Below are 25,952 nucleotides of genomic sequence, written 5' to 3'. Positions count from 1 at the left end.
TTTATTTTATCTGCTCGTTCCGCTCTGTTTTCTGCAGGACGACCGCCGCCGGCGTGACTCGACCCTGAAAAATATGCACCCGCCGACCACACAAAGCGCTCGCAGCATGTCCTTCACCAACAACTACCGCCCGCCCTCGCCGCCGCCGCCGCTCGACCTCGACCGGCACCTGGACCCGGCGGAGCCATACGACATCAACTTTGCGTTCCCGCTGCACGCGGGGGCGCTCGAGAGCGCGCGCGTGCGCCTCACGCCGTTCGTGCCCGCGCTGCACGCGCGGACGTACTTTGCAGAGGTGCAGGCGGAGCCGGCGATGCAGCGCTGGCTGCCGTTCACCCACGCGTCGCTGGAAGAGGTGTGCGCGTTCGTGGAGCACGGCGTGCGGTGCAACCCCGGCTGGATCCTGTTCGCCGTGCTCGACAAGGGCGCGGGGGAGCGGATGGCGGGGGTGATCGCGCTCGTGAACACGTCGGCGGCGAACCTCGCGGCGGAGATCGGGTGGGTCGTGACGTTCGCGGCGTTCCGGCGGACGTACGTGACCACGCACGCCGTCGGGCTCCTGCTGCGCTACTGCCTCTCCCCGCGCACCGCGCGCGGCACAGGCCCGCCGGGGCTCGGCCTGCGGCGCGTGTGGTGGACCGCGCACCCGAGCAACGCGCCGTCGCTCCGTGCGGCGCGGCGCGTGGGCATGCGCGTGGAGGGCACGCAGCGCTGGGCGTGGGTGCTGCCTGCGGGGAAGGAGGGCAACGGCATCGAGGTGCCGCGCGCGCGGGAGGCGGACGGCGAGGCGGACGGCGAGGCGGACGGCGAGAAGAAGGCGGCGGGGAGGCCGGGGAGGGACAGCGTGGTGCTGGCGGTGTGCTGGGACGACTGGGAGCAGGGCGGCAGCGAGCTCGTGCGCGGGCTGATGGAGCGGGCGTAGACACCGCCTTTCCTCACAGTAATAATACAAAGAACGAGCGAATGAATGGGATCATGTGCGAGCCAGAGCAGAGCAGGGCAGGCGGTGTTGTTGTTGTTGTTGCTGTTGTTGTTGTTGTGGGCTGTGGCACCCGCTCCTCCGCCCTCACTGCATCTCTCCCACCGCACCCGCCACCCAATCCCTCCTCCTCGCCCACACTCACGTCCATCCACGACGACGACGACGACGACGACGACCGCAGCCTCCCCTCCCTTGCTCCCCCACCCGGGCTCCATGTCCGGAAAAGCGCCCCCCCGCGGCCCCAGAGCCCTCCTCAACTCCCTCGCCGCCACCAACCCCCCCGCCCCGCCCCCGTCCTCCTCGTCCACCACCACCGCACCGCCCACCACCACCACCATCACGTCGACGTCGACCCCACACCCGCCCCTCGCCCTCAACAACTCCCGCCTCGGCGCCGCGCCCCCCACCGGCCCCAGGAGCCTCAGCCTCGCCCTCCCCACCCCCACCCCCAACGGCGCCGCCGCCCCGCCCTCCAAGAAACAGCCGCCGCCTCCCCCGCCCGCGCTCGCGCCCCACCATAACAACCACCACCACCACCGCCACCCCTCGCCCGCGCCCGCGCCCGCGCACTCCAAGCCCTTCCTCAACGGCCACAACCCCCTTGCGAGCCCCACGCGCCCGGCCGCGCCCACAGGTCCCGCCGCGCACGCCTCCACGCTCAACGGCCCCGCCTCCTCTACCGCCGCGACTGCTGGTGCCGGCGGTGCGGCCGCTGGCGGTGTTGGTGTTGGGGCAGCTGGTGCGCGCGCGCTCGGCGGCAAGGGCAAGCAGGTCGAGATCAAGTGGAGCCATCAGGCCATCGCTAGCAGCGTGCGTGGCGCTTCCGTGTTCATGTCTTTTTTTTCTCGGTGCTCTGCTTGTTTCCTTTATGCTTTTGGTTTTGGTTTTTGATCATTTTTCGCTGGTGGTGGTGCCGGCGCTGCTTTGGCGGGCTGCGGCCTCTGAAACCCTATATTTTATTGTATTTTATTTTGATGCTTTTTCTGCGCGCTGAGCTCGGCGCGGCGCGAGGGCCAAGGCGGGGCGGGAGAGGCGGAGGGGCTTTCTGCGGCCCTCTCGTACACCGCGCGCCGCCGTTCCCCGCTCCCCCACTTGTCTCTTTTCCGTCCCGCGAATCTACCGCACTCATAAACCGACCCGCCATCCATCTCACGTATCACGTCTTTTTTTTTTTTTGTCCTAGTCACGCCTTTCTGCCGACCCCGGCCCTTCGTCCTCCTCTGCAGCCGCGAACGCTGGCGCGAGCGGGAGCGCGGGCGCGCTGCACCGCGCCTCGGCGCACCCGCAGCTCGCGCGCGCGTCGCCCCCCGCGGCGCTCAACGGCGTCCACCCGCACTCGCACGCGCACGCGCATCAGCATTACCAGCCGCATCACCAACACCAGCACCTGCACCCGCACGCCCATGCACACGCGCACGCGACGTCGCGCCCGCTCGGCGGGTGGGCCGCCGTCGCCCCCACCACGACCACGATCACGACTGCCCCCGCCACCACGACCACAACGACGTCCATCCCGACGTCGACGTCTGCGGGCGGCGGCGGCAGTGGAGGGGGAGGGATACCGACGGGCCCCCGCGCGGTCGTGATCAAGTTCGCCCCGCCCCAGCCAACCACCGAGCCCCCGCCCCCGCCGCCACCCACGACCGAACCGCCGCCACCACCACCGCCATCGTCCCCACCCCCACCGCCTCCACCATCGTCGCCTCCGCCCCCACCCCCACCATCGTCACCACCACCACCACCACCGCCGCCGCCGCCGCCGCCGCCGGACTCAGAACCCCCCATTGCAGCGACGGGGATGGGGATCGTGCCAGGGTCGGCGCCCCCGATATCCATCGCGCTCCCCATCCCCGTCGCCCCGCGCGCGCACAGGCTCGCGCAGCACCACCCATTCTACGCCGCCCACGCGCACGCCCTCCCGCTCCCGCATCCGCACCCGCCGCCGCCGAGTTCGAGACCACCCTCCCCGCCGCCGCCGCCGCCGCCGCCGCCATCCTCTGCACCACCGCCGCCTCCACCACCACCGCCATCATCTGCACCGCCAATACAGCCGCCGCCGCCGCCGCCGCCGCCGCCATCCTCGCTCCCGCCTTCGCTCCCTCCGCCGCCTGCATCGGCATCAGCACCGAGACCAGCATCAGCATCCACATCGAGGCCGACATCGACGTCAAGGCCGACATCCATACCCCCGACGACACCAAAGCCGCCGACGATAACGCCGCTGAAACCCCCGACGCCACCGAAACCGCCGACGCTGGAGCCGGAGCCGCCGAAGCCGCCGAAGCTGTACTCCCTCCCGCCGCTGCCCGCGTGGCCGCCCGCGCCCGCGCGGGAGCGCGACTGGAAGGTGCTGTTCGACCCGGCTGTGGATCGGGAGCGCGATCGGGAGGGCGTGCTGGCGGCGCTGGTGGAGAAGGTGAGGGCGTGGGAGGAGGCGGGGGGGAAGGAGCGGGAAAAGGAGATGGAGAAGGAGAAGGAGGAGAAGGAGGAGAAGGAGAAGGAGTCGGGGAAGGAGGAGACGAAAAAGGAAAAAGAGAAGGAGAAGGAGAAGGACACGGAGAAGGACACGGAGAAGGGGCAGAAGGAGCCGAAGCCGCGCGAGAGCAGGCTGCGGGGGAAGGGCAAGGGCAAGGAGGTGCTCGTGCGCTTCGCGGGCGAGACCGTCCCCGGCGAGCCCGCGCCCGTCGTGTGCGACCCGCGCAGGGCGCCCGGGTTCCGCCGCCCGCCCGTCGCGCGCCCCGCACGCGCGGAGCTGTACGAGGTGATGAAGTACGAGGTGAGTGCGCCGTCGGACACGCGCGTTGATGGCTGCTGACGGACGCGACGCCCCCGCCTCGCGTCTCCGTGATTTCCGCGTTCCTCTTTATCCTCTCAACGTACGGCCCCGCGACATACGTGCGCGCACAGCACGACGCCAACTCGCCCGGCCCCCCGCCGCCCGCGGCGGTGCTCGTCACGGGGATCCCGCCTTTGACGCCGACGCAGGAGATCCGGCGGCACCTCGCCGCGCACGGCGCGCTGCTCACGTTCGACCCGCAGATCGACAAGACGACGGGCGCGGCGCTCGGCATCGCGTTCGTGCGCTACGCGACGCACGACGAGGCGAAGCGCTGCGTCGCCAAGGAGGACGGGCGGCGCTGGGCCGGCGGCGTGAGCAGCGCCGCGGGCGTCGGCGCGGGCGCGGAGGGCATGCGCGTTGTGTTTGATGGGGAGGGAAAGGTGCTCAGGGCCGTGCTGAGGGAGCTGGACGAGCAGAGGCGCCGGCGCGAGCGCGAGGCGAAGAAGAGGAAGGAGGAGAAGGAGCGCCCGACGCAGCAGACGCAGACGCAGACGCAGCCGTCGTCGTCGTCGTCGTCGTCGCGTGAGCCCGCCCCCTCGTCCGCACGTGCGCCAGGGCCCGCGGCGTCTGCGTCTGCGACGCCAAAGACAATCAACCTGCCGCCAGGGCTGACCTTGCCTGTGAACCCGTGGCGCCACACACATCCGTTCCCCGCTCCCCACACCCACCTACACCCACACGCGCACCCCCACGCGCACCAGCACGCACACACGCGCGCGCCGGCCGCATCCACATCGGCCTCGTCCTCGACGGCCGCGACCCCGCACGCGTCGACGCTCCCGCCGCCGATCCCGAGCCTGCCCCCGAAGCCCGCGACGCCCTCCCAGCTGTCCGCCTTCCCGGGCTCCTACCCGCTCCAGCCCATGGCGCCCCGCGTGCGCCGCCCGCCCGCGTCCCTCGTGCGCGCGCGCATCATGAGCACGCGCGGGCCTGCCCCGCTCGTGCCCCTCGCGCACCAGGCGCACCCCCTGCTTCAACAGCAGCAGCCGTTCGGGGACCCCAGTACGCCATACTCGGCGGGGTCGACGCCGCTGCCGCCGCGGCACCGCGGGCGCGCGTGGGACCGCGAGCGGGACGACCACTGGTCGCCGCGGACGCGGACGCGCTCGCACTCGCACTCGCGCTCGCGGACGCGCACACGCTCGCCGTCGCCCGTGCCGCGGCGCGCGGCGGGGGACGCGCGCCGGTCGGAGGCGGAACAGCAGAAGCGGCGGGAGGGCGTGCTGGAGGAGCTCGCGCGGAACGGGTTCGACTACGTGCGCGTAGACGGGCACGGTGGGCAGCTTCTTGGGGGCGCGGTGCGGGAGGAGGAGGTGCGCGCGCTTTTCGAGGGGTTCCGCGTGGATAAGGTGCGTTGCGTGTCTTTGCCTTGTTGTATATTGTTTTTTTTTCGCGGCGGGAGGGAGGGCGTCGCGGTTTCTTTTTTGGTTTTGTGGTTTGTTATCGTTGGCGGCGGTGGGGTCGGGCGCGTTGGGCTTTTGGCTGACGCGTGGCTTTGGGCGCACAGGTTCTGCAGGACCACTTGGGCTGGTACGTCTCCTTCCAGACGGGCGACTCTGCGCGGCGCGCGGCGATGGTGCTCAACTCGGGCGCGCGCACGCTCGCGCATCGGTCGGTCGCGGTGACGGTGCACCCCGCGCCCGCAGCGTCCGCTGCGCCGGCCGCGAAAGCCGCGTGGACGGACGCGGAGCTCGTCGAGCAGGCGGGGCAGATCATCGCGAAGGAGCTGCGGCAGATGCTCGAGCGGGACGTCGTGGAGCGGCTGGTGGGCGTGCGGTACCGCCGTCTGGCGGCGGATCAGAAGGCGAGGAGGGCGAGCAAGGCACGTGCTGGCGCTGGCGCTGGAGCTGGAGCGGGGACGGGGGTGGAGGAGGAGAGGCCGCCGCTGTTGGTGATCAACAGCCTCAAGGGACTTTCGTTCAAGAAGCAGAATAAGAGGGCCAGGGAGGAGGCCAAGGCGAAGGCGGCGGCGGTGGTGGCCGAGGCAGAGGTGACGCTCCAGGCGGAGAAGGCCAAGGAAGAGGAGGAGGCTGAGGCCGAGGTGGTCGTGGAGAGGCCGAAAAAGAAGCGGAAGAAGGAGGCGGTGAGGAAGGTGGCGGTGGAGGTCGAGTCGGAGGACGAGGACACGGGGCTGGCGGCGGTGGAGGATCGGAAGCGTGGCGTCTCATGGGACCACGAGGACGAGGAGCCGACGAGGAAACGGCCGCGGATCGACCACGCTGCGGAAGAGGCGCTGGACGCGGTCCCCGTCGCGGCGCTCAAGGCGGACAAAAAGAAAGCGCCCTCGAAAAAGGGTGCGCGCAAGGCCAAGGCCACCGTCGAAGAGCCAATCGACCAGGTCACCTATCCGGACGACATGGCGTACGCCGCGCCGCAAGTCGCCCAGCTCCGCGTCACGCCCGGGTCGTCGCTGTCCCCGCCGTCGTCGCCGCTCCGCGAGTCCCGGCCTCCCGAGTCCGCCGCTCGCGCGGTCGACCCGTTCGAGCAGGGCGTGTGCGCCGACGACGAGGACATGTACTTTGCGCGCCTCGCGCTCGCGGAGAGCATGGGCCATGAGCCTCCCACCCGGCGCCATCCTGCGCCTACACGCGAGCGCCAGCACGAGCCAGATGCGCTGCCGCCGTTCCGAGTGCACGCCACCGGGTCCGCGCGCACGGAAGGGTACTACAAGATCTCGCACGCCGAAAAATCCGCCTACGTCGCGCAGTACGCGTCGCGGTCCGCCGCGGCGGACGCGATCGAGGAGCAGCCCGTGCAGCAGCCCAAGCCGGCGATGATGTCCTCGCGCTCGAACCGCGCCAACGCGCGGCGCCAGGCGCAGGGCCTGGAGGAGATCAACCAGGTGCAGCGCGCGATGGCGCTCTCCAAGGGCGAGACGGCCGCTGCGGAGTTGTCGATCAAGTTCAATCAGCTGCAGACGCGCAAGAAGCACCTGCGCTTCGCGCGCTCGCCGATCCACGACTGGGGCTTGTATGCGATGGAGCGCATCGCGCGCGGGGAGATGGTGATCGAGTACGTGGGCGAGGTCATCCGCGCGCAGGTCGCGGACAAGCGCGAGAAGGCGTACGAGCGGCAGGGGATCGGGAGCAGCTACTTGTTCCGGATCGACGAGGACCTCGTGGTGGACGCGACGAAGAAGGGGAACCTGGGGTGAGTCTTTCATCCGTCCGTTGTGCGGTTGGCGACGCTTGCTCACACACGCGGCCGCGCAGACGGCTCATCAACCACTCGTGCGACCCCAACTGCACCGCGAAGATCATCACCATCAACGGCGAGAAGAAGATCGTCATCTACGCCAAGCAGGACATCGAGCTGGGCGACGAGATCACCTACGGTACGCGCGCCTTGCACTCATCACCCGTCGATCCATCTTGATGTCTTCGTTTGCAGACTATCACTTCCCCATCGAACAGGACAAGATCCCGTGCCTGTGCGGCTCCGCCAAGTGTCGCGGCTACCTGAACTGAGTAGGCCGGCCTCGCAATCGTTTGTCTCCATCCTCTGCACTTGCTCACCATCACTCTATACATCTCTGCACCGTTCATACCCCTCACCACTACCCCTCATCCATTTCTCCCACTTCGATTCCCAGTGTTGTTCACTAGCTATCTTGCACTGTCTCGTTCACGCTGCACGCACGCATTACGAATTTTTGTATCATCTATTCTCTCAGACACTTTGCTTGCGCACACATCAGAAATTGTTATTATTAATTCTTGTAGACCCTGACCATCGTCCGTCCCGCCTGTTACGCGCGAGCGAGGAATCTGTGAGTATGCAAGCGCCGTGCTATTGCGAGGTCAGTCCAGATTAGAACGTGTGTGGGCGTGTGTGGGCGGGCTGGGGCGAGAGTTTTTCGTCGAAATCAACGCGGGCGAGGCTGATCACGCGGAGAAGTCGACGCCCTGCGCGAGGGGAGCTGCGTCTGAGTAGTTGATCGTGCAGGCGCTCCAGCGGACATATTGCTTCCACGCGTCCCCGCCCGACTCGCGTCCCCATCCGGTGCTCTGCAGACACGAAAGCACGTCAGTCGGGATATTCACTAAAGAAAAGAGAGAGGGAAGGGCCCCGCCTGACCTTGTTCCCTCCAAACGCGGCGCCGATCTCGGCCCCGCTCGTGCCGACGTTGACCTGGCGAGACAAACAAAACGACGTCAGCGAGGGGGCAGCAGAATGCGCGGAGAGCCGGCGACGCACGTTCACGATCCCCGCGTCCGACCCCGCAGGGCCGATCCACTTGCCCACATTCCGCACGTCGCGCGTCCACAGGCTGCTCGACAGGCCCTGCGGCACCGAGTTGTTCCACGCGATCGCCTCCTCGAGCGCATCGAACACCGCGACCTTGAGCACGGGCGCGAAGCGCTCCGTCGCCCACACCGCGTCCGCGTGGTCCGTGCTGCGCGGGACGGCGATCGTCGGGCGCACGAAGAAGCCGCGGTCGAGGGGCGCGTCCGCGACCCGCGCGCCGCCCGTGAGGATCTCCGCGCCGGCCGCGCGCAGCTCGCTGAGCGCGGTGTCGTACACGCTCAGTGCGGCACGGTTGTGCAGCGGCCCGAGGAGCGTGCCGGGCGCGAGGGGGTCGCCGATACGCACCGAGGCGTAGAGGGCCTGGAGGCGCGCGAGGAAGGCGGGCGCGATGTCGCGGTGGAGGTAGAGTCGCCGCGTGGTGGTGCAACGCTGGCCGGCGGTGCCGACGGCGCCGAAGTAGACGGCGGGGAGGGCGAGAGAGAGGTCCGCGTCGGGCATGATGATGGAGGCTGTGGCAGCGAGGACAGTCATTTAAAACGAGAGCTGCGTTGTTCAGAATGGGACAAGGACGAACCGTTGTTGCCGCCTAGCTCGAGCAGCGACTTTCCGAAGCGTGATTGAACTGTACGTCCGACGATGCGGCCCACGGCCTCACTTCCCGTGAACGACACTAAATCGCGCAGGGTGTCGCAAAGCAAAACATCAGCCGAACACTCGCGACCACAACTGCGTACTGACCCATGTCAACGTCCCTACTCCCCGCGACGCCCTCTCCAACGTCCTTCCCGCCCGTCACGAGGCTCGCAATTGCCCCAGGGAGGCCGTTCCTCTCCAGCACGCCGGCCACAATCTTCGTCACCGCGATGGAGCACAGCGACGTGGTGGGCGACGGCTTCCATATCGTCGCGTTGCCGGCGGCCATCGAGATCGAGAGGTTCCTTACGTGGACGAGCGCAATCAGCACCTGCCTTATTTTATTGGGAGTGAGCTCACCAGCCGTAGACCGCGACGGGAAAGTTGAAGGCGGAGAGCACGCCGAGGACGCCAAGTGGGTTCGGGACTGTCAAGAGAGTGTGTGAGTTTAGTGGCCACAGGTTAGCAAACCGAGATGAGGATGTAGGAGCCCACCTTCGAGGATGGTGTGCCCAGGCCGTTCGGAGGCGACGACGCGCCCGTTCATCATGCGTGACAGGCCGGTAGCATAGTCGCACTACGTCGAAAGCAGACGAGTCCACTAAACATTCGAGCATCGAAGCAAAGTCAAACGACGCACGATATCCACGAACTCCTGCACCTCGCCGATGCCCTCCGTGCGGATCTTGCCCATCTCCAACGAAACGAGCGCGCCGAGCGCATCGCGCTAGATCCATCCGACGCGAACGCGCATGAGTGCCTCGCGTTTAGAGCTCCGACGTTGTGGAGGGGGGGTCTCACCTTGGCTGCCAGGGCCTCGCGAATTTGGCGCACGATCTCGCCACGCTGGGGCGCAGGGACGTTCCGGAAGTGTGTGTACGCCTCACGCGTCTTGCCCAGCGCGTCGTGCAGCTCTTTGGGCGAAGCCTACCGCGACGCGATGCAATCCGCACAGTCAGCACCCTATCAACATACATACAGCACCCCCGTCGGCCAAGCCGTCATTGTGTGGAGCACGCACCGACTTTACCCTCGCGAGGACTTCGCCCGTCGTCGGGCACACGCTCTCCAGCACGTCGCCGGAGCCCTTCCACTCCCCGTCGTACACACCATCGAGCTCTTGCCCCGTGGTCGGAATGTCGAGGGCAGAGAGCACCGTGGACGCCCTGCTCGAGAGCTGCCGGCGCGCGGCTGCTGCTAGCAGCGCGCCTTGGAGGGTCCCGGCCCTGTTTCGTGCGAGCATCAACATGGCTTCTTAGTGGCCTGCTTTATTTCTTCGTGTTTTGTGCGGTGTCGACGGCGATGTCGGTGGGTAGAGTGAGCAGAGAATAAAAGGTGGGGGGTATGGAGTGCGGAGAGAGGTAGATCCGCTCCGAGGGAGACGTGTGGGCGGGCAGGCGCCAAGCGGGCCTGAGCACATGCTCGCCCCCCGCCATCATGTGATGATGCTCGACAGCGCCGTCTGGCCTGTCTTGCTGCCGACGCTGACCGCCCCCACGTCGGGCAGGACTTTAAAGCCTGTTTTCTCGTCGAATGCATCGTCGAAGGCAAGTGAGGAGAGACCCGGGACGGGCGTCGCGGAGATGGAGCGCTCGCATTACGTCGATTATTCATACACAGACGACAAATGGGGAAAACAGGAGCGGAGAGAGAGAGAGAGCTGAGAGAGAGCATGGACAGATTGGTAGTGGTGGGGGGTGGTGGTACTTATAACGGTGTCCGTGATGATGGTACTCGATGGTAGATGCGAACAATATACACCTCTATGGTAGTCAGCAAACTAAGCAATAAGGAAAGAGCAGAGAAGGATGGGAAAGAAGACTGAGATCCACAGTAGGAAAAGTAAAACGAGAACCATACGTGTTCGTTAGCGGGTCGTCGATCCCCCGATGGTCAGTAGGTATGTCAGTAGCCAGAAGCAGGCAGCCTCCCAAGAATTTGAAACCTGATCACAAAACCAAGAAAGATAGCCCAACGAACCAAGCCCCCCAGCGTGAACAGCACTAGCAGCGCTCGCCAGAGCCGGAGCTAGTCCGCCTAAGAATCATCATCCTGCAACAACAGCGCCGACCTCCTTCCCAACACCAGCCACGAAAGGAGCCCTCGAGATGCGCGGCGTAGGCGGAGCCGAATCGCCGTCGTCATCATCCTCGTTATTCGCACTGTCCTTGTCTTCCGGAGACTCCGTCCGGAACCCGGGCGTTGTCGGCGTTTCAGTATCCGTCAGGCCCTCCTGGGCGGTCGCGTACGACATGTACGAACTCGCACGCGACTCGGCGCGCGCGCCTGGGGCGCCGTTGGACGGCGACATGTGGAACGCAGTAGGAGGGGCAGAGAGCTTCGTCACGGGAGGAGAGGCTTTGGTGGGGACTGTCGTAACGGGAGGGGCTGTGGTAGGCAGAAGAGTCGGCGAGGGGGTAAGTGATGATGGTGGTGACGATGGTGGTGACGCGGTGGTACTCGGTACAGACGGATTTTGGTCAATGGGGATGTCAGCAGCGGAAGTCACCTCCGCGGCTGCTACCTCAGCGCCGTTGTCCGTATGTAGTGTAGCCGGCGTAATGGTTGCTTCCTGCTCGTGGCCATGTCCAGCGGTGACTGTCGGCTCGGCGGCATGCAAGCCTTTTTCGGATGACGTCGAGTCCTCGAGAGGCGGGGACGGCAGCTCCGGCACAATCTCGGCCTCGGGCGATCCCTCCACTGCGTCCTCCCGCGCATCAGCAGCAGGAGTCCCAGCAGTCTCGAGAGACGGCGGTTCCGGCGAGGGTGACCCAGAAGAAGGCTCGTCCGGATTCAAACCAAGTCGCGAGCGCGAGCGCAGTGCAGACATCCCAGCGACAGGCAGCCCATCTATCGACGGCCGCGACTCCGTCCCCGCGCCAGATCCGCCCCCCACATGACTCTCAAAGTCCGGCGGCGGACCGTGCAGATCCAGCCGCGACGTCGACGCAACGTACGCAAGCGCGTCCGGGCCATATGGCACGCCGTACCTCCCGACCGCCTCGCGCGAGGACAGCAGCTTCAGCTGCTCCGGCGTCGGGCCCGTCTTGGGGTACACAAAGTCCGTGCGGACGAGCGTGTGCGTGAGCGGCGACGAGATCGAGTTGATCGAAAGCGCCGACGGCGAGGTGAGGTGCCCGCGCGACTGCTGCGCGAAGGCGAATTTCGACGTCGAGCGCGTGCGCGTGCGCGAGAGCGGGCGCAGCCCCGAGGACGCGATACTGAGCATCGAGCCCGTCCCGGAGTGCGAGGGCCGGTGGCGCGTCGCCGTGCTCGGGCGCGGCACGCTTGTGCTAGGCCGTGCGCCGCCGCCGCTCGGCCGCCCCACGGGCGCGTCACCGTCCAGCGAGACCACCGCGCCAGGGCTCCTGGCACCGTCGCGTGATGAGCGGCCTGGCATACTCATCGGCGTGCGCGGGTTGAGCGCGGAGGTCGCGGCGTTGAGGATGCCGCGCAGGACGGACCGCCGCCGCGAGGACCCGCTGGCGGGGAGCTGCTGCCCGGCGAGGCCGCCCTCTTCCGTGAGTGGGCTCGACGGCGAGGTGGAATCGCCCCCGGGGCTCTGCATCCGGCTGAGGTCGTTCTGGGAGTCGTTCGCCACGACTTCGAAATACGGCGGTGCTTCGCCTCGCGGATCCGAGGAGGCGTTTTGCCCCGGCGGGATGAGAGGATCGCGGCTATTGTCAGCCTCGTTATCTTGCGCGGCCTGCGAGGATGTGTTGGTGGGGTCGTGCTCTGGGTCGTGGTGTCCTTGGTTTCGGTCGTGTTCGTGATCGTGATCATGAGATTCGTCGTCTCCTTGGAGAAGGGGAGTCTGAACGTGATGCGGGTCGGGGAGGTCGACGTAGACGGCGGAAGAGGAGTGCGAGTCGTGCCGCGAGTGGCCCATGCTTTCGCTGTCCGTCTCTTCCAGTCGAGGCATCACGATAGTTGAAGGATCCATAGGGTTGTCCTCCATGTCCTGCGAGCCTCTGGACACCGTCGCATTGCACGTGTGAACAAGCACGATAGACAACGCAAGACGAAGAGTGCTCACTGAATGATGACAAGCTCATGCTCCCCCGGCTCCTTCATGTACATCGGGAGCGACATCGTCGATATCTGACTAGGTGTCCTCCTCGTCCTCCTATTCGCTCTTGCCGGGCGCGCGCTGCGAGCCTGCGCGGCCGCCGCAGGGCCCGCGATCTCCTCCGCCGTGAGCTCTCTGACCCCGCCGTTTGCGCTCGTGCCCCTCGCGGTACTACGCGAAGTGATTGATGTGTCCATCGAGATGCCGGGTAGCCGCAGCTTGCGCCAGAAGCCCTTGCGCTTGCCCCACAGGATCAGTATGCCTGCGACGACCATCGCGACGACTGCGACGATGGGGACCTATTCCAGGCGGTGTACGGCAAGCGAGGGATGGGAGGAAGGGGTGAGCAGCGTCGCCCGAGGGAGCTGATAAGTGAATAACACATACCCATATTTGTGTGCTGTTTGAGCCCGCCCTCCTGACTAAATGTGATTGCCTCCGTTCAAGCGCTGCGGCGGGTGCCGCGATAACGCACGAAATCGCAGACACGAACGATGCCATAAAGAAGCCAGAAACATAGTGCCTAGCTATGGGCCGCGATACGAGGCGACAGCATGTCATGGGGATACCTAGAACGAAACGAATCTAGAAGCCAGAGTGAGTCCGTCCGTTCCACTAGTCAGTGCGCGGCAAGCAGACAATCCGACGATGCGAATCAACTAGTAGAGGCGACGGCGCTGCGCGACGTTGCGATTTTTAAGAGAGAGGAGGGAGGTGGAGCGGGTTAGGAAACAAGAGTTCACGCCAGCCAGGGCAGACCCGTCAGGGGCCCTGGCATTCCCTGCACAGCAACGCTCGGTGGCTGACCGCAATGACGCGGAGGGTCTCGGCGTTTGGGCGCCCTACTAATGTTATATGACCAACGCGCGATCCCATTTTAAAAGTTACATGCAGAGTACATCGGCTCAGCGCGCCCCAGGGGACTCTGTAAATTACACGGCCGAGTGACTCGCGAGTCGCCCATCCCCCCGCGCGACGTCGGCGGTCATTGCGGCAACATCGCACGCCGTACGATGAAACAGCGTGTAATATCATGGGCACCGCCCATGTTCAGGCGTACAATTCCGGAAGGAAGATAACGCCAGTTTACAAACGGGCCTTCCGCTCTCCGTATTTGTCAAGCAGGAAGGCATGAATTTCATTCGCTGGTCGGACGAGTGCCCATTAGCGATCACGCACGCGTCTGCACAATTGAGAGCTGGCCTCACCGACTTCTAGAGGCTTTTCTTGCACAGCCTGGACGGAATAGTGCCAGTTCGTCAGCGCATCGCCGTGGGGAGATCGTCGATACTCACAAGATGGCCAGCGCCGAGTATCCTCACGTTCGACGCATTCTGCGGCCTCAACCACACCCGCTCGCGGGAAACCGCATCGCCTGCAATCCTGGTGATAGAAGCATGAGGAGATCCATAGACTGTCTGGAAGGAAAACAAGTGGGACGGACGTACCCTTCCTCGGGGGGTCCTGGCATGATCCATTTGAGGGATATCCGCTCGTCTATCTTTGGCATGAGTGCGAACGCTTCGCTACAGACAAGGCTTTCGAGGAACACGACTGCTTCCTAGCGGTAATATACACAGTCAGTTCCTAAAATCGCGCAATCATGCTATGCACTGGGGTACCTGTATTCCGCTGGTCTTCAACGTGACGTTTCCAGTCCCGTCGGAGGTGATCGCGTGCTCGACATAGGCCTTCAGCACTTCTGGGTCCCATCTCCCGAAGAACGGGGACGCGCTCAGAAGTTTATGAGCTTCTTCCCTGCACCATGCTCAAGCTTAGGTATGTCGAGCTTTGATGGTCGGCTGAGAACCACGCACCGTGAAGACCAGATGTCGCGGCGCGCGACCGCTGCGAGCACCATTCCAGGCAAGACTGCACTCCTGTCGTACCCTTCCGGGATAAGGACGGGATCGACCAAAATAAGCGAAGAAAATAGGGCAGGGGAATCGTGCGCCCCCATAACGCTGTTAAAGGGAACGCCTCAGGCAATGATCCAACCAATCAAGGTATATGATACCCACAGACTGCAGCCGCCGTATGAATGTCCGACACACACCAATGATCGCTGGTTGAACCCACTCGCGCGACGCTGATCCGCGACGGCCGAAGGTACGCGTTCCAAGTGCGTCGGCAAAGGCTCGGAGGACACGCCGTCGGGGAGATAATTCAGAAAGAAGCTGAGTATGTCGCGCGCGTTGTCTGCCCAGTCAACTAGAACATAGGCAGAGAGCGGTTTGTTTAGAAAGGATAATCGCGAGGTCAGGAAAGGCTGATACCATGGAGCGCCGTCGGACGTACTCACACATTCCGCGTAGCTGCGCCGCGTTTACGAGTCCAGAGTCTCCGTGTTGGACTGAATCAAACGTCCAGATCTCGTCAATTTCGTACGACGCGTCAGATTGAGAGAGGAGGTGTCGGAGCATCGGCTCATACGTCTACGAAGGAGCCACATGAACAAAGTGGGAATTTAGCAAGGTGCATCGAACCGACCTCCTTGTGCATGCCGTTTGCATGCGCACAAAACAGCGTCAAGTGTTTCTTCCGTGTGTGCCGCTCCTGCCCTCCAACCTCATTCCGAACGTATCGATTGAGTGAGTTCCAAAGCACAGCTCTGCTGCCCTCGCCGAGCGACTCCCCAGCTTCCTGCCTCTCCTTAAGAGCGAGCATTTCCTTCGCAACCCTCGCCACGCGCGCCTTGCGTTCCACCTTCGTCTCGTGTGCAGGCACTTGCGGCTGGGGTATATCGGCTGAGGAGCGCGGAAACGCGGAGGGCACGAGATGCGTGGTGAGTGTGTACGCAGGGCCGAATGCTGCATCCCGAGTGGGGGAAGGAAGCGGAGGAAGCGCCAGCCCCTGCAATGGGGGTGGCTGGATGGGAAGAAGAGGGCGTGGATTGATCGGGGTCCATGTCTGGAATGACTCTGGCCTGGGGTACGAGAGACACGAGCTCTTCGTCATGGTGGGCGTCTTAGTGTGGACAAATCTAGGAGTGGTTTCTCTGATCGCTTCGTGACCCTTGGGAACGTCGATGGGGGTTACCAAAGGCCAGTCGCTGTTGTTGAGGGAAATGACCGTTCAATACAAACCGTCGCTGCATTTCCGACATCGTATTGGCTTCAGCTGAGCCCGAGTCGTGCGGGATATCCGCCGGTACCTTGACCGGCCTGACCGGTTACCAAGCCTTGCCGGTTTCAATTATGGTAAAATTCGGCGAGCCCGTTCAAAGCAATTGAGTGTAAGCAGAAAAATTTAATGCTACAGTAGTTTACCAAATGTGTGTAGCAGACAAAGAAAGGTATATACGTAGGAGGGTGGATCCTTTTTTCTGTCGTTGATGGCACTCCTTGGCCCTCTATTTACCCACAAGTTGACGAGCAATCCGCCATAGAGCTTTCCGAGACTCTATGATTGGCAAAAATACGACCAAGAACGAGGCGACGAATAGCCAGATCTTGGGTGAGGGGATCAACGATCAATGATACTGCAGAGAACGGCGGAAGATATTATACTCACAAACATGACTCCCACGACAGCGGCGAGGAAATGTTTTGAGAAGATATAGGGCGAGGCACCTAATGGGACTGGAATGATCTGAAGCAAATAACCCGTATGTCAAGGCTACGTTACGACTCAACCAAGCTGAACAACATACGATGGTGATGATCAACGCCAAGGCCGCGAAGAGCAATCCGTAGATCTTGAACGTCCTCTGCAAAGCGATGAAGTCAAGCCCGTCGTGCTCCTGCGCGTTGCCCGACTCGCGGCTAATCGACTTCCCCTCGCCTTCAAGGTCGCCCTTCTCGCCGCCCTTCTCCGAGGATTCATCGACGGTCCCTACGCTCTCGTGGACCGTGGACATGTTCCGGGTCTTCTCCCAATCGAAGTTCGCAGGGCGCCAGAGAGACAGCCCGATGGAGAGGACGCCTCCGGAGACGATGGCCGCTGCGTTGCCCGCAAACGACACCCACTGATCTGAGAGCGTGTCGATTGTGATTTCGCCGAACAGGCCTTTGGCGGTGGCCAGCCAAACGATGAGAGCGATGGCCATACCACCCAAGGACCCAGCCACAGCGCCGGCTTTACTGAGATCTTTCCAGCTTGATGTACAAGTCAGGACATTATCCCTCAATATTGCACACACACTCACGTGAAAGTCAACGCAATCGGGAAAACACCAGATGCCGTCGCAACTCCGAGGAAGTAGAATAGCCACCCAAGGTTCTGTGCAGATGCAGTCAGTTTTCGGCAGTCATAGACTAATATATTGCTGCTTACGATCCCGACAGCCTTGAAGATGGATGCAAGTCCCCCCGAGAACACCGCCCAGAAAACAATAAAGTATCGCGAAGCCGTGACCACTTGCTGGCTGGTGGCAGAGGGCTTGAAATAATGGCGATAGACATCGTATGAGAGCAACGTGGATGTTGCAATCATCTCCGCACTCAATGCCTATTCAAATCATGTTCAGCGATCACCTTCTTACAACAACGTGGACCAATAGACACACCGAAGTGACACTGAGGAAGACGAGCAGGAGCATGAGCACAGCGCCAGCAGTGCCTAATAGATATGTCACGGCCGCAGCGCCTGCAAGACCGGCGCCTATGTCTTCTGAAGTGAGGGCTGGGAAGTCAGGAAGAGTACCAAGGGCACGTGCACCCAGCCCCAGGACTGTTCCGCACGCAAAGGGGATCGAGAACCAGGCGAAGCCACCAAGGAAGTATGCCTTAGCCGTGGTGGCGGGGTTGGATGCAATAGCTCTGGACCAATAACCTGATTTTTACTAATATTGATATTGAGAGATGTTACATGAAAAGAGAAACCTTACCTTGATCGCAGGTGACAAGGCCAAAGCCTGTGATGATAGACTGAGCGCATGTATGTCAGACTCACATGCTCAAAGATAGGAATATAAGTCGAGCCCACATACCTGGACCGCGAAGATAGCACCGGGCCGCGAACGGAAGGTGAGATAGGATCCGTGGTAGTTCCCTTCGACGGGTGCAATTTTGGCCGCTTCGGTGAGTAGCTCCCACATCCTTCCTGGACTCCCGATGATCGCCGACTTCGTATAGGTGCTGCTCAAGGTGTTAGCCCAGAAGAGAAGGGCAGTGCGATCGACTCACATGAAGCCGAAGGAAAGCAGGATCCCGAGAAGGAAGAACGTGTGGGTGGCGTCACTGATGAACGTCGCTCGAAGACCACTATCGAGAAGTGTCAGCAGGCCGTGTAGGAAACTTGAAAGAACCGGTACGAACCCGGTCGCAACATAAACAGCGACGCCGACAGGGATAAGGAACAACGCAGCGTAGGCGTTCATTCCTGTCAATGCAGACACCACAGCCCCTCCCCCAAGAAGGATACATGCGGACACAATCGCGTTGCAGACGATCCCACACCAGAGGAAAGCCAAGTGTCCCGTGGTGCCGAAGCGGACGAAGGCGACTTCTGGAAACGTCGTCGCGCGATTGGCGTTCATCTTGACTTTGCTCGCGATGACGCTAAAGACGGCGATCTGGAGCGTGCCGCCCACCGCGTACCAGTACCCGCCTGAGACGCCCATGTTGTATGACTGCGTCGCGCTCTGCAACAAGGTCAAACTCCACGTCCCTGAATGGTCCAGATCTGAGCTGCACAGGACGGGCCTTGATCAAGAATAGAGACTCACATGAGCTCAGAATCCCGGCGACGACTATACCTGTCTTGAGGGACCTGCTAGCCGCTGTAAACTCGGAAGCGGAGTTTGGTGAGAATCGAGAGTATCTGGATTGCACCCATGTGATCACGTTCATGATGGCCGCGAATAAGAACCCCAAACCAAGCACAACGCCATAACCGACGCCTTGAGGAAGTGGAGGCGTGAACGAAGCCATGACAGGCGTCTACGAGCAGATATCCTGGGCTAAGCTCGAGGAAATCCCTGCATCCTGATACGGAAGTTATATGTCGAAAATCCTGAGCAGCACGAGATGTTGTCATCGACTCCAAAGATGGCGCTCGAGAGAGATTGAGGTCCGAGTCAACAATTCTCCATGTATCGGTCCGAGCTTCGCAGCAGTGCTTCTTGGATATTCAGGAACAAGACGATAAGTAGAGCACCTAGGTCTGAGCCGCCTCAGTGTCATCGCCATGCTCGATGACGACTCCACGAAAGACGAAATGATGATACCAGTAGACTCCAGTAGACCGAACACAGGTCGGATGTTTTCGGGAGATCGTCTGGGGCCTGTAAGTGCCTGACCAGGATTAAGTATGCTTAGAACTGAACAAACAGGCAAAGAACAAGCATATTCTAGGCATCCTGGATCCACTTCGGATGGCGTGCTCTGGCGTGAGTGCGAATAGCAATGAGCATACCAAAGCTGGGAGATATCGTCACCGAGCGTTGCCGACAGCCCAAAGATAATATAAGATGCAACAGAATACCGATAACGCAAAGAAACTCACAGAATCGAAGATGTCCACCACCACGACCGTCAGCGAGACTTTACCATCGTCGTCGACAACGAAGAACGTTATCCCAAAATGGAAGGCGCCCCCGCCAACCACCGAAACGGAGCTTGAATGGGCCGACATCTTGACCGTGGACTTATCTCTGTATGATACCAAGCGCGATGAGCTCGTCAAGACGGTCGAGACGGCACTACAGAGAGACGGCTTCTTCTACGTCGTGGGGCATGGAATTCCACAAGAGTCGGTTCGTTGTCACTTTCGATAGGCTCTTTCTCGGGATCAGTGTGCTGAACTGAATCCCCGCGCTCTTGGTCACAGTTAGATAAGCAATTCTCGATAGGACAATTCGCCTTCGACGGTGTGTCTAAAGAGGAGAAGAAGGCGCACCGAGCGCCAATCGCAGAGGAGGGTTCGTTCATAGGCTATAAGGTATCGTATTTTTCGCTTTTATCTTTATTCTCATGAGCTCATATACATCTGCTTGAACTCTTAGCTCCAAAATTACTGGGAAATTAGGGATGGTGTGAGGGACAGAATTGAACACTACAATTTCTACCTGAATCAGTCAGTTTGTGTTAGAATTACGACACTGGTTTTTGACGCTGATATCTCAATGCAGAATTGATCCCATCTCGCGGCACCCTAAGCCTCTGCAGCCTTATGTTGACGAGGTCAAAGCATTTATTGCGGTAATTATCACAGCCGATGAATCTTGTCTTGAGGACATGGCGCTCAATATCTTCATTTGCAGGAGTCACGGCAGAAAGTCCTCCGCCGGGTGCTCTCCCTCATTGACGCCGTGCTCGGCCTTGAAGACGGCTACCTCTGGCAATTGCATGAAGATCCACAGGGCCGGAAGGGCAACGATGTAAGCTATCAGACATCTCCACGCGCACGGCCCTTAATTGTTAATCACGTAGCTTTTCCGATACATGATCTACGACCCGCTGACCTCTGCAGAGGCATCAAAAACAAACAATGTCATGCTGAATGGGCACACTGACTTCAACTCTATCAGCACTCTGGTATCGCAACCAGTGACGGCGCTTCAGATTCTTCTACCCGATGGCCACTGGCGTTATGTCAGGGTGAGCGGACTCTTTGAAAGAAATCTCATTCATCCGTGTAATCGTTTTTGTCTCCATTGCTACAGCACCGAGAGGGCGCACTAGTTATCAACATTGGAGACCAGCTGTCTTTCATGTCAGGAGGTCTTTTAAAGGGCACTATTCACAGAGGTGAGTAATTCTATTCTTTCTTTATTCCTCAAACGATCCTTGATTTGTCCATCGACGAAGTTGTGCTTCCGCCCAAGGACCAGCTGAAATACCGGCGCCTTGGCGTTTTCCATTTCGCACACTTCATAAGCGGCATCCCGCTTGACCCCCTTCCGTCGAAGAAGGTACAGACCGAAGGGCGCAAAATATTCGAGGGGAAAGTTCCCACGACAGATGAGTGAGTGTTACCGCCTGAGTCTACTAATTGACGCGTTGAATCTAACTACTTTCTCTTCTCATTAGGTGGGAGTCAGCTCGCGTCAAGACCTACGGGACAGCACAGCTGATCAAGGGAGAGCAGTATGACACTGAATACATCGCAGGCCTCCAAGTCCGGCACTGGCACTGAGTGCGAAGGCGCCAAAGTTGTACATTTGCGATCCTATTTTGTATCGATTCATCGAATATGCTTGTGTGCAATATGTGTATGTTTTATCAGCGGATCATGTAGTAGGCATCTTCTTGCTCTGGTTTCGAAAGTAAGATATACAGATGCAATGATCATAACGATCAAAAAGCGTATGCCCGAAAGAAGGCCAGTCAATTCCGGGACTTAAAGCACTCTATTTTTTTGGCAAGGAGCGATGCAGCACGTCCACGCGACAGTCACATTGATAACATGTGACGTGACGATGTAACATCGCGCGCTTCCCTTGCATCGGCCAATTACAGACCAATTACGGACCTGTACCAGCCATCACCAGAACAACATACTTAGCTTCTGTCTGATAACTAAAGTTCTAGCCAGCCGTGCGAGCCACAACCATGAAAGCGTCAAGCGGAAAAATTATCATTAGGCCCATGCGTGCGCGTGAAGCGGTCGCAGTGCCCGTAGCAGGCCCGAGTAAATCGCGCGCAGAGACCGTTTCAGCGTCAGCGACGCCTGACGAGGACGTCTCTATGGATGAAGGCGATGCAGCGGATGCGGGGACACCTAGTGTTGTGTCTTCGCGTGGAGATGGCAGCGACGTGAAGGCAGAAGAAGAGGACGAGAGTGTATTGGGCGCGCAAAATGGCGACACGCCGAACAGTGTTGCCAATGATATCGACGCGGAACTGGAGGATGTCGAACCAGTGCCAATGCCACGACCACGAGGACGTCCTAGGGGACGAGGGAGAGGCGCATTGGTGGGAAGTGCACGGGCGAGAGGTACGGGAAGGGGCAGGGGTAGGGGAAGAGGGCGTGGAAGAGGGTCAAGAGGTGGGATTACCATTCGCCTTCCAAAAAGAGGCGACGATGATGACGACGAGGCTGGAGGTGTTGAAGGTGAGGATCCCGTGGAGGGCCCGCTCGGGGAGGAAGAGACAATTATGGGGGGAGGCAAGCCGTTTAGGAAGATACAGGGCAAGGTGTATATCTTGGATGGGGACGAGTATATCATCGAGGACGATCCAAAAGGAGACACAAAGATTGACCAGTTCGGGAATCTGCTTGGAGGCACGTCTCTCGCCATCTCTTCCTGGCTTTGCTCGTCCTAATTGTCTATTTCTGTTTTCTTACGCATTCTTTCCGTTCATCATGCAGGACGCAAGTTCAAGGCACAGACATTCACGCTTCCACGGCGAACGCCTGAGCGGGTGTACATGCTTGCCATTGACGCGGCTCGGACATCTGGCTTCCGGGACTCGTTGTACTACTTCCGACGAAATCCCCTCGCGTTCAAACTGAACGCGACGCAGCCAGAGAAAGACTACCTCATCTCAATTGGCAAGCTCGGGTCGCACCTTCGCACGCGCAGCGTCACGCTCGTCACTGCCCGCAGCGCATTCAAGCTTCATGGTGCGAAGACGATCCTTGGTACGTCACCCGAGCTTATATTCGTTCGCCTGGTCTTACTCGCACTTACATCATTTCATATCCCGTGTATAGATGGTAAGTGGGTAGTGGACGACTACTACGAGGACAAAGTCCTCGCCGAGATCACTGCCAAGGGTCTCAAAGCGGGAGATCCGGTCGGCGAGCTCGCAGACCCAAATGCGCCCACAGCGCATGCTACCGCATCTGCCCTTGATGCGTCTGGCGCGTCAGGTGCTGGTGGCGGGGGCAAGGGCGAGCGCGGGAGCGGCCTCGGGCTGTACCGTTCTGGCGGGCCAACCACCATTTTCGGTGGTGCGGGCTGGGGGCCGTATAGCGACGGGCCTTTGAATGCGGTCCGCAAATCGCTTCTGAACAGGGAGGGATTGGATGAGGAGAATTGGATGCTGGTGGCTGCGCAGAGGACTGCAGAGGCGAATGCGTCTTGGGCGCGGCTGAGGAGAAAGAGTCTGAAACCATGTGGCGGAGTGCTTGGCGTGAGTATAGAAAAGGGTAGTGGGTTGGATGCAATAGAGGAGGAAGAAGAGGAGGGACCAGAGAGGAAAAAGAGGAAGAAAGTGAGGACATTGGAGGATACGATGCCGCTTGGGGTGTACGAACCGCACGCAGGCGTTGTGCTCTGTAAGCCCCTTTGTTCCCTTGTCCTCTTTTTGCGTTGCTCAATGATGACGTCTCCTCTGGTGCATCTTGCAGACCGCACGGACACGCAGCCAACGCGTGCGCGTTGGGAAGGCCTGCCTGACGATACGGAGAAGAGACAAGTCTTGGGCGGTAGCAAAGCGGGAAACGGCGCATGGGCGCTTGCATGGGTAGATACCGTCATGGAGCTGCGCGCTGGCACAGGAGACAGCTCTGTTTCCGCCATGGAAGGCTTGTAGGTGGTAAACGGATACATATCAGCCCATGCAAAGGATCCTGCAGGGCATGACCGTGCGAGCGCGCTCCAAGAGAACATACACTTCAGATGCACTCCAACTTCAATGGCGAAAGCTACTGTGCTGGTGGGTAAGGCTGACCGTTCTCTGCCCTCGGAGGTATCGCCTTGAAGGGCTCAAGCTGGAAATTCTCGGTCTCCGCAGCTGACCGTCTGATACTCTCGTGTAGAGAATGAATGATTTTGCCCAGGATTTGGGGGAATCCTGAATTGATAAATAGACTTGAACGACCAGTCTAACCCCGTGCTCTACCCGCACATTGATGGCCTCCTCGGCGATGTTACACTACTCTGCTTGATTTTTCTTTTCATGTTCTTCCTCTCCCCAATCGTGACTATCTCACCCATCGCTTAAGTTTGGCTTTCATCCTAAGACAGCAGCAATGGATCGATTGACTACGAGATGCTCAATGTACAATACTACAGCAAGCTAGACGCGATTTATATGGTGATATTCCTTAGACGACATGATTGCGCATCAGATTGAACATATAGAGGCTATGGACAGTCTTCACGCATGCACGGCCGGCGCTCGGGCTACGATACATAGGATATCCTTTGCTCAATACCGACCGTGATTGGAAAACTTGGGGAGACTCAGACGCTTGCAGACGCCAGGAGTACAGTAGTCAACCTCTGCACACTAGACGTTGTGTCTGCTCGTACGCACAAGGAATATATGGTTAGTTGACGAGACTCCTTCAGTCTATGTGATCGTATCCTTGCTCCAACACCTGAACGCAGCTAGAGCCATCGCCATCATTTTTGAGTGATACAAACCATGATCGTAGTCATCACGAGCTGATTTTGGCACGAGTTATGCTGGCTCGGTCCTTACGGTCCCCTTGCACGCAGTGAGTGTGAAAGAGTTTCGCCTCGTATGCACTGGAGTAATCCTTGCATTTGGACCGAGAGGCTTTCTTTGTTGGCGGGGGACATTTGTGCTGCATCTTTGCACACCTCGCTTGTTGGGCGTCATCACCTTGCCTTGTTATCGATAGCGCTGATAGAGTAGGAGAGTGGCTAGCTCTGTGGCAGTAGATGTGATCCGATGATGTATTTGCTCCGACCATACGCTGTGTTTTTGGCTCGAGCAAATCGCGTAGAGGGCATGAAGACAACAAGTTGTGCTGTGCATAGTTGCCAGTTCAGTCCATACGCGACGACCACGAGCGTAGATGGCGCATCCGATAAGTCGGGAGCAGCCTGATGAAGTACGATTGACGATCTATTGTTTACGTCAAGGAAGTTTGAACTCAGAGCAAGGCGTTGTACGAACATAAGTGCCGAGGAAGATGTGGGTGAGGGAAAAAACAGCACCCATAGGCACCTGTGCCATCCTTTTCGACTACCACCATCCCATAGCCCCATCGTCGCATCTCTATGAACAACATCACAATGTTTTCCCATGATAACCAGCACTCACCTTTCCATGCTCCGACCAGTGAAGACATCAGCTACCCCATGCTCTCTCACACTCAGTTGTCAATGGTCGACGAGGTAGAGTTGAGGGGATCAACTCAACGCGCCACCCAGCACCTCAAATGCTACCCGTCCTCTGCAGCACAGCGCTCGGTGTCCCCAATCGCAGTGATGTATCCCCCCTACAGCTGCATGGCGTCACCCCAATCCGCAACCTGGACCGGGATTCAGGGTGGCGCGGACGACAGCGTCCAACCAAGCCAACCGGATCCTATGTTCGATGTCCCGCGGGCGGGTTATTGGTGTGCACCGGGGATTATGCTGCAATCGCAGTGGAACTCGATGCCCACCACACAGCGGGTCGCCAACCAGATGAACGTGAGCGGCGCACTCTGTTTGCGGTATGCTAGTTTGGCGCCACTCACCGCTGAGCTAGGGCTTAATCGAGGTCCCGAGCGCACCCTTCGTAGCAGGGTTGCCTCCTTATGCGGGTGAATTCCAGCAGGCGTCGACGGCACAGGTGGGCAGCGACGGTGCCTTCAACCAAGCCGGCCAATTCTTCCCCGATGCCGTCACAGCAGCCATGGGGATCGACAGGAATCTCTACTTTAACCCCAGCACCACTGTTCCCCAACACTTGCCACTGTCAACCGGTTATGCACAGGGCGATTATATGCCCACGCATCAGCCCATAGCATCGCCCAACCGTCACACCATATATAATCCCTCACCGGGTCCTCACTCGTCATACCTACCGAATCACAGCATGATTGACCACAGGAGAGGAATTCCGTTCTCGGACGGCCTTACTGACGATGTCCCCACCTGGATGGCCCCAAAGCGCCAGATCTACGATGGCCGTGGCGAGGGTCTATCCACAGAGCAGTGCCAACATAGTCTGGGAACAACTGATGAGGGGGACAGACCGCTGCCAGGTGGCGGGAGGGGGCTTGTCGCACCGACTGCTGCCTCACCCGATGGAGGGCAGCAATCAGGCAAGACCCTGACCAACAACGGACTATACAAGACATTTGCTCTCGAGGAAGGGATCTTTCGAGAGCAACAAGGCCTCGCAGGTACCCCATCGGCTGAGCCAGGGTCTAGTACTCAACAAAGCCCCAACCGACCAGCGAAGGATGGAAGAGGTGTTGCGGCTAGGCGACAACCAAGGGTCGCAGGCAACAGTAGGAGCAAGACAAGCAATGGAGCGTCGTCGTCGTCGACCGGCGTGGCCTGTATATGGCCTGTGGGAACCGCACCCAACGATAAGCCGTGCCCG

The 25,952-nt window shown here is 60.4% G+C and overlaps 8 protein-coding genes across 8 annotated transcripts; 4 read left to right on the top strand and 4 right to left on the bottom strand.

The window, feature by feature from the left end:
- Positions 1–106: 106 nt before the first annotated feature.
- On the top strand, positions 107–922 carry HETIRDRAFT_421453 (uncharacterized protein; the record flags this gene model as incomplete). The annotated part of the gene is made up of 1 exon (XM_009552535.1): positions 107–922. One exon carries the CDS (start codon positions 107–109, stop codon positions 920–922), a length of 816 nt encoding a protein of 271 aa, XP_009550830.1.
- Positions 923–6,675: 5,753 nt separating this feature from the next.
- Positions 6,676–7,288, top strand: HETIRDRAFT_51981 (uncharacterized protein; the record flags this gene model as incomplete). The annotated part of the gene is made up of 3 exons (XM_009552187.1): positions 6,676–6,971; positions 7,034–7,155; positions 7,212–7,288. The coding sequence occupies 3 exons, from the start codon at positions 6,676–6,678 to the stop codon at positions 7,286–7,288; spliced, it is 495 nt and encodes a 164-aa protein (XP_009550482.1).
- A 177-nt stretch (positions 7,289–7,465) lies between these two features.
- On the bottom strand, positions 7,466–9,981 carry HETIRDRAFT_436232 (uncharacterized protein). Its single transcript, XM_009552534.1, has 10 exons — positions 9,724–9,981; positions 9,504–9,629; positions 9,343–9,429; positions 9,198–9,279; positions 9,063–9,129; positions 8,808–9,007; positions 8,644–8,739; positions 8,019–8,578; positions 7,899–7,952; positions 7,466–7,828 (listed from the first exon to the last, which is right to left on the bottom strand). The coding sequence occupies exons 1-10, from the start codon at positions 9,949–9,951 to the stop codon at positions 7,706–7,708; spliced, it is 1,623 nt and encodes a 540-aa protein (XP_009550829.1). The 5' UTR covers positions 9,952–9,981; the 3' UTR covers positions 7,466–7,705.
- A 301-nt stretch (positions 9,982–10,282) lies between these two features.
- Positions 10,283–12,864, bottom strand: HETIRDRAFT_479927 (uncharacterized protein). Its single transcript, XM_009552533.1, has 2 exons — positions 12,739–12,864; positions 10,283–12,673 (listed from the first exon to the last, which is right to left on the bottom strand). Exons 1-2 carry the CDS (start codon positions 12,792–12,794, stop codon positions 10,750–10,752), a joined length of 1,980 nt encoding a protein of 659 aa, XP_009550828.1. The 5' UTR covers positions 12,795–12,864; the 3' UTR covers positions 10,283–10,749.
- A 1,071-nt stretch (positions 12,865–13,935) lies between these two features.
- On the bottom strand, positions 13,936–15,810 carry HETIRDRAFT_436230 (uncharacterized protein; the record flags this gene model as incomplete). Its single annotated transcript, XM_009552532.1, has 8 exons — positions 15,262–15,810; positions 15,074–15,206; positions 14,793–14,982; positions 14,589–14,735; positions 14,394–14,529; positions 14,220–14,332; positions 14,067–14,154; positions 13,936–14,007 (listed from the first exon to the last, which is right to left on the bottom strand). Exons 1-8 carry the CDS (start codon positions 15,727–15,729, stop codon positions 13,936–13,938), a joined length of 1,347 nt encoding a protein of 448 aa, XP_009550827.1. The 5' UTR covers positions 15,730–15,810.
- A 313-nt stretch (positions 15,811–16,123) lies between these two features.
- Positions 16,124–18,563, bottom strand: HETIRDRAFT_105539 (urea transporter; the record flags this gene model as incomplete). Its single annotated transcript, XM_009552531.1, has 11 exons — positions 16,124–16,222; positions 16,285–16,362; positions 16,424–16,868; positions 16,919–16,992; positions 17,047–17,220; positions 17,279–17,544; positions 17,600–17,639; positions 17,702–17,849; positions 17,898–17,975; positions 18,030–18,381; positions 18,440–18,563. 11 exons carry the CDS (start codon positions 18,561–18,563, stop codon positions 16,124–16,126), a joined length of 1,878 nt encoding a protein of 625 aa, XP_009550826.1.
- Positions 18,564–19,228: 665 nt separating this feature from the next.
- Positions 19,229–20,850, top strand: HETIRDRAFT_52748 (uncharacterized protein; the record flags this gene model as incomplete). The annotated part of the gene is made up of 9 exons (XM_009552215.1): positions 19,229–19,472; positions 19,547–19,653; positions 19,718–19,788; positions 19,844–19,913; positions 19,976–20,092; positions 20,145–20,312; positions 20,378–20,462; positions 20,523–20,679; positions 20,745–20,850. The coding sequence occupies 9 exons, from the start codon at positions 19,229–19,231 to the stop codon at positions 20,848–20,850; spliced, it is 1,125 nt and encodes a 374-aa protein (XP_009550510.1).
- A 731-nt stretch (positions 20,851–21,581) lies between these two features.
- HETIRDRAFT_156581 (uncharacterized protein) lies at positions 21,582–23,229 on the top strand (the record flags this gene model as incomplete). Its single annotated transcript, XM_009552530.1, has 4 exons — positions 21,582–21,939; positions 22,027–22,299; positions 22,372–22,938; positions 23,011–23,229. The coding sequence occupies 4 exons, from the start codon at positions 21,582–21,584 to the stop codon at positions 23,193–23,195; spliced, it is 1,383 nt and encodes a 460-aa protein (XP_009550825.1). The 3' UTR covers positions 23,196–23,229.
- Between the last annotated feature and the right edge of the window lie 2,723 nt (positions 23,230–25,952).

This window comes from Heterobasidion irregulare (genome assembly GCF_000320585.1).
Source record: "Heterobasidion irregulare TC 32-1 unplaced genomic scaffold scaffold_10, whole genome shotgun sequence".
NCBI lineage: Eukaryota > Fungi > Basidiomycota > Agaricomycetes > Russulales > Bondarzewiaceae > Heterobasidion > Heterobasidion irregulare.
This window is presented reverse-complemented; position numbering and strand designations above follow the sequence as displayed.

What these genes read in the sequence shown, in the direction of transcription:
- HETIRDRAFT_436232 (XM_009552534.1), bottom strand. Translation starts at nt 9,951, where the DNA reads ATGTTGATGCTCGCACGAAACAGGGCCGGGACCCTCCAAGGCGCGCTG. An exon ending in TCCTCGCGAGGGTAAAGTCG is followed by an intron (nt 9,630 to 9,723) that starts GTGCGTGCTCCA and finishes GCGTCGCGGTAG; the next exon opens with GCTTCGCCCAAAGAGCTGCA. An exon ending in CCCGTCGCGGTCTACGGCTG is followed by an intron (nt 9,008 to 9,062) that starts GTGAGCTCACTC and finishes CGTCCACGTAAG; the next exon opens with GAACCTCTCGATCTCGATGG.
- HETIRDRAFT_479927 (XM_009552533.1), bottom strand. Translation starts at nt 12,794, where the DNA reads ATGTCGCTCCCGATGTACATGAAGGAGCCGGGGGAGCATGAGCTTGTC. An exon ending in CATGAGCTTGTCATCATTCA is followed by an intron (nt 12,674 to 12,738) that starts GTGAGCACTCTT and finishes GACGGTGTCCAG; the next exon opens with AGGCTCGCAGGACATGGAGG.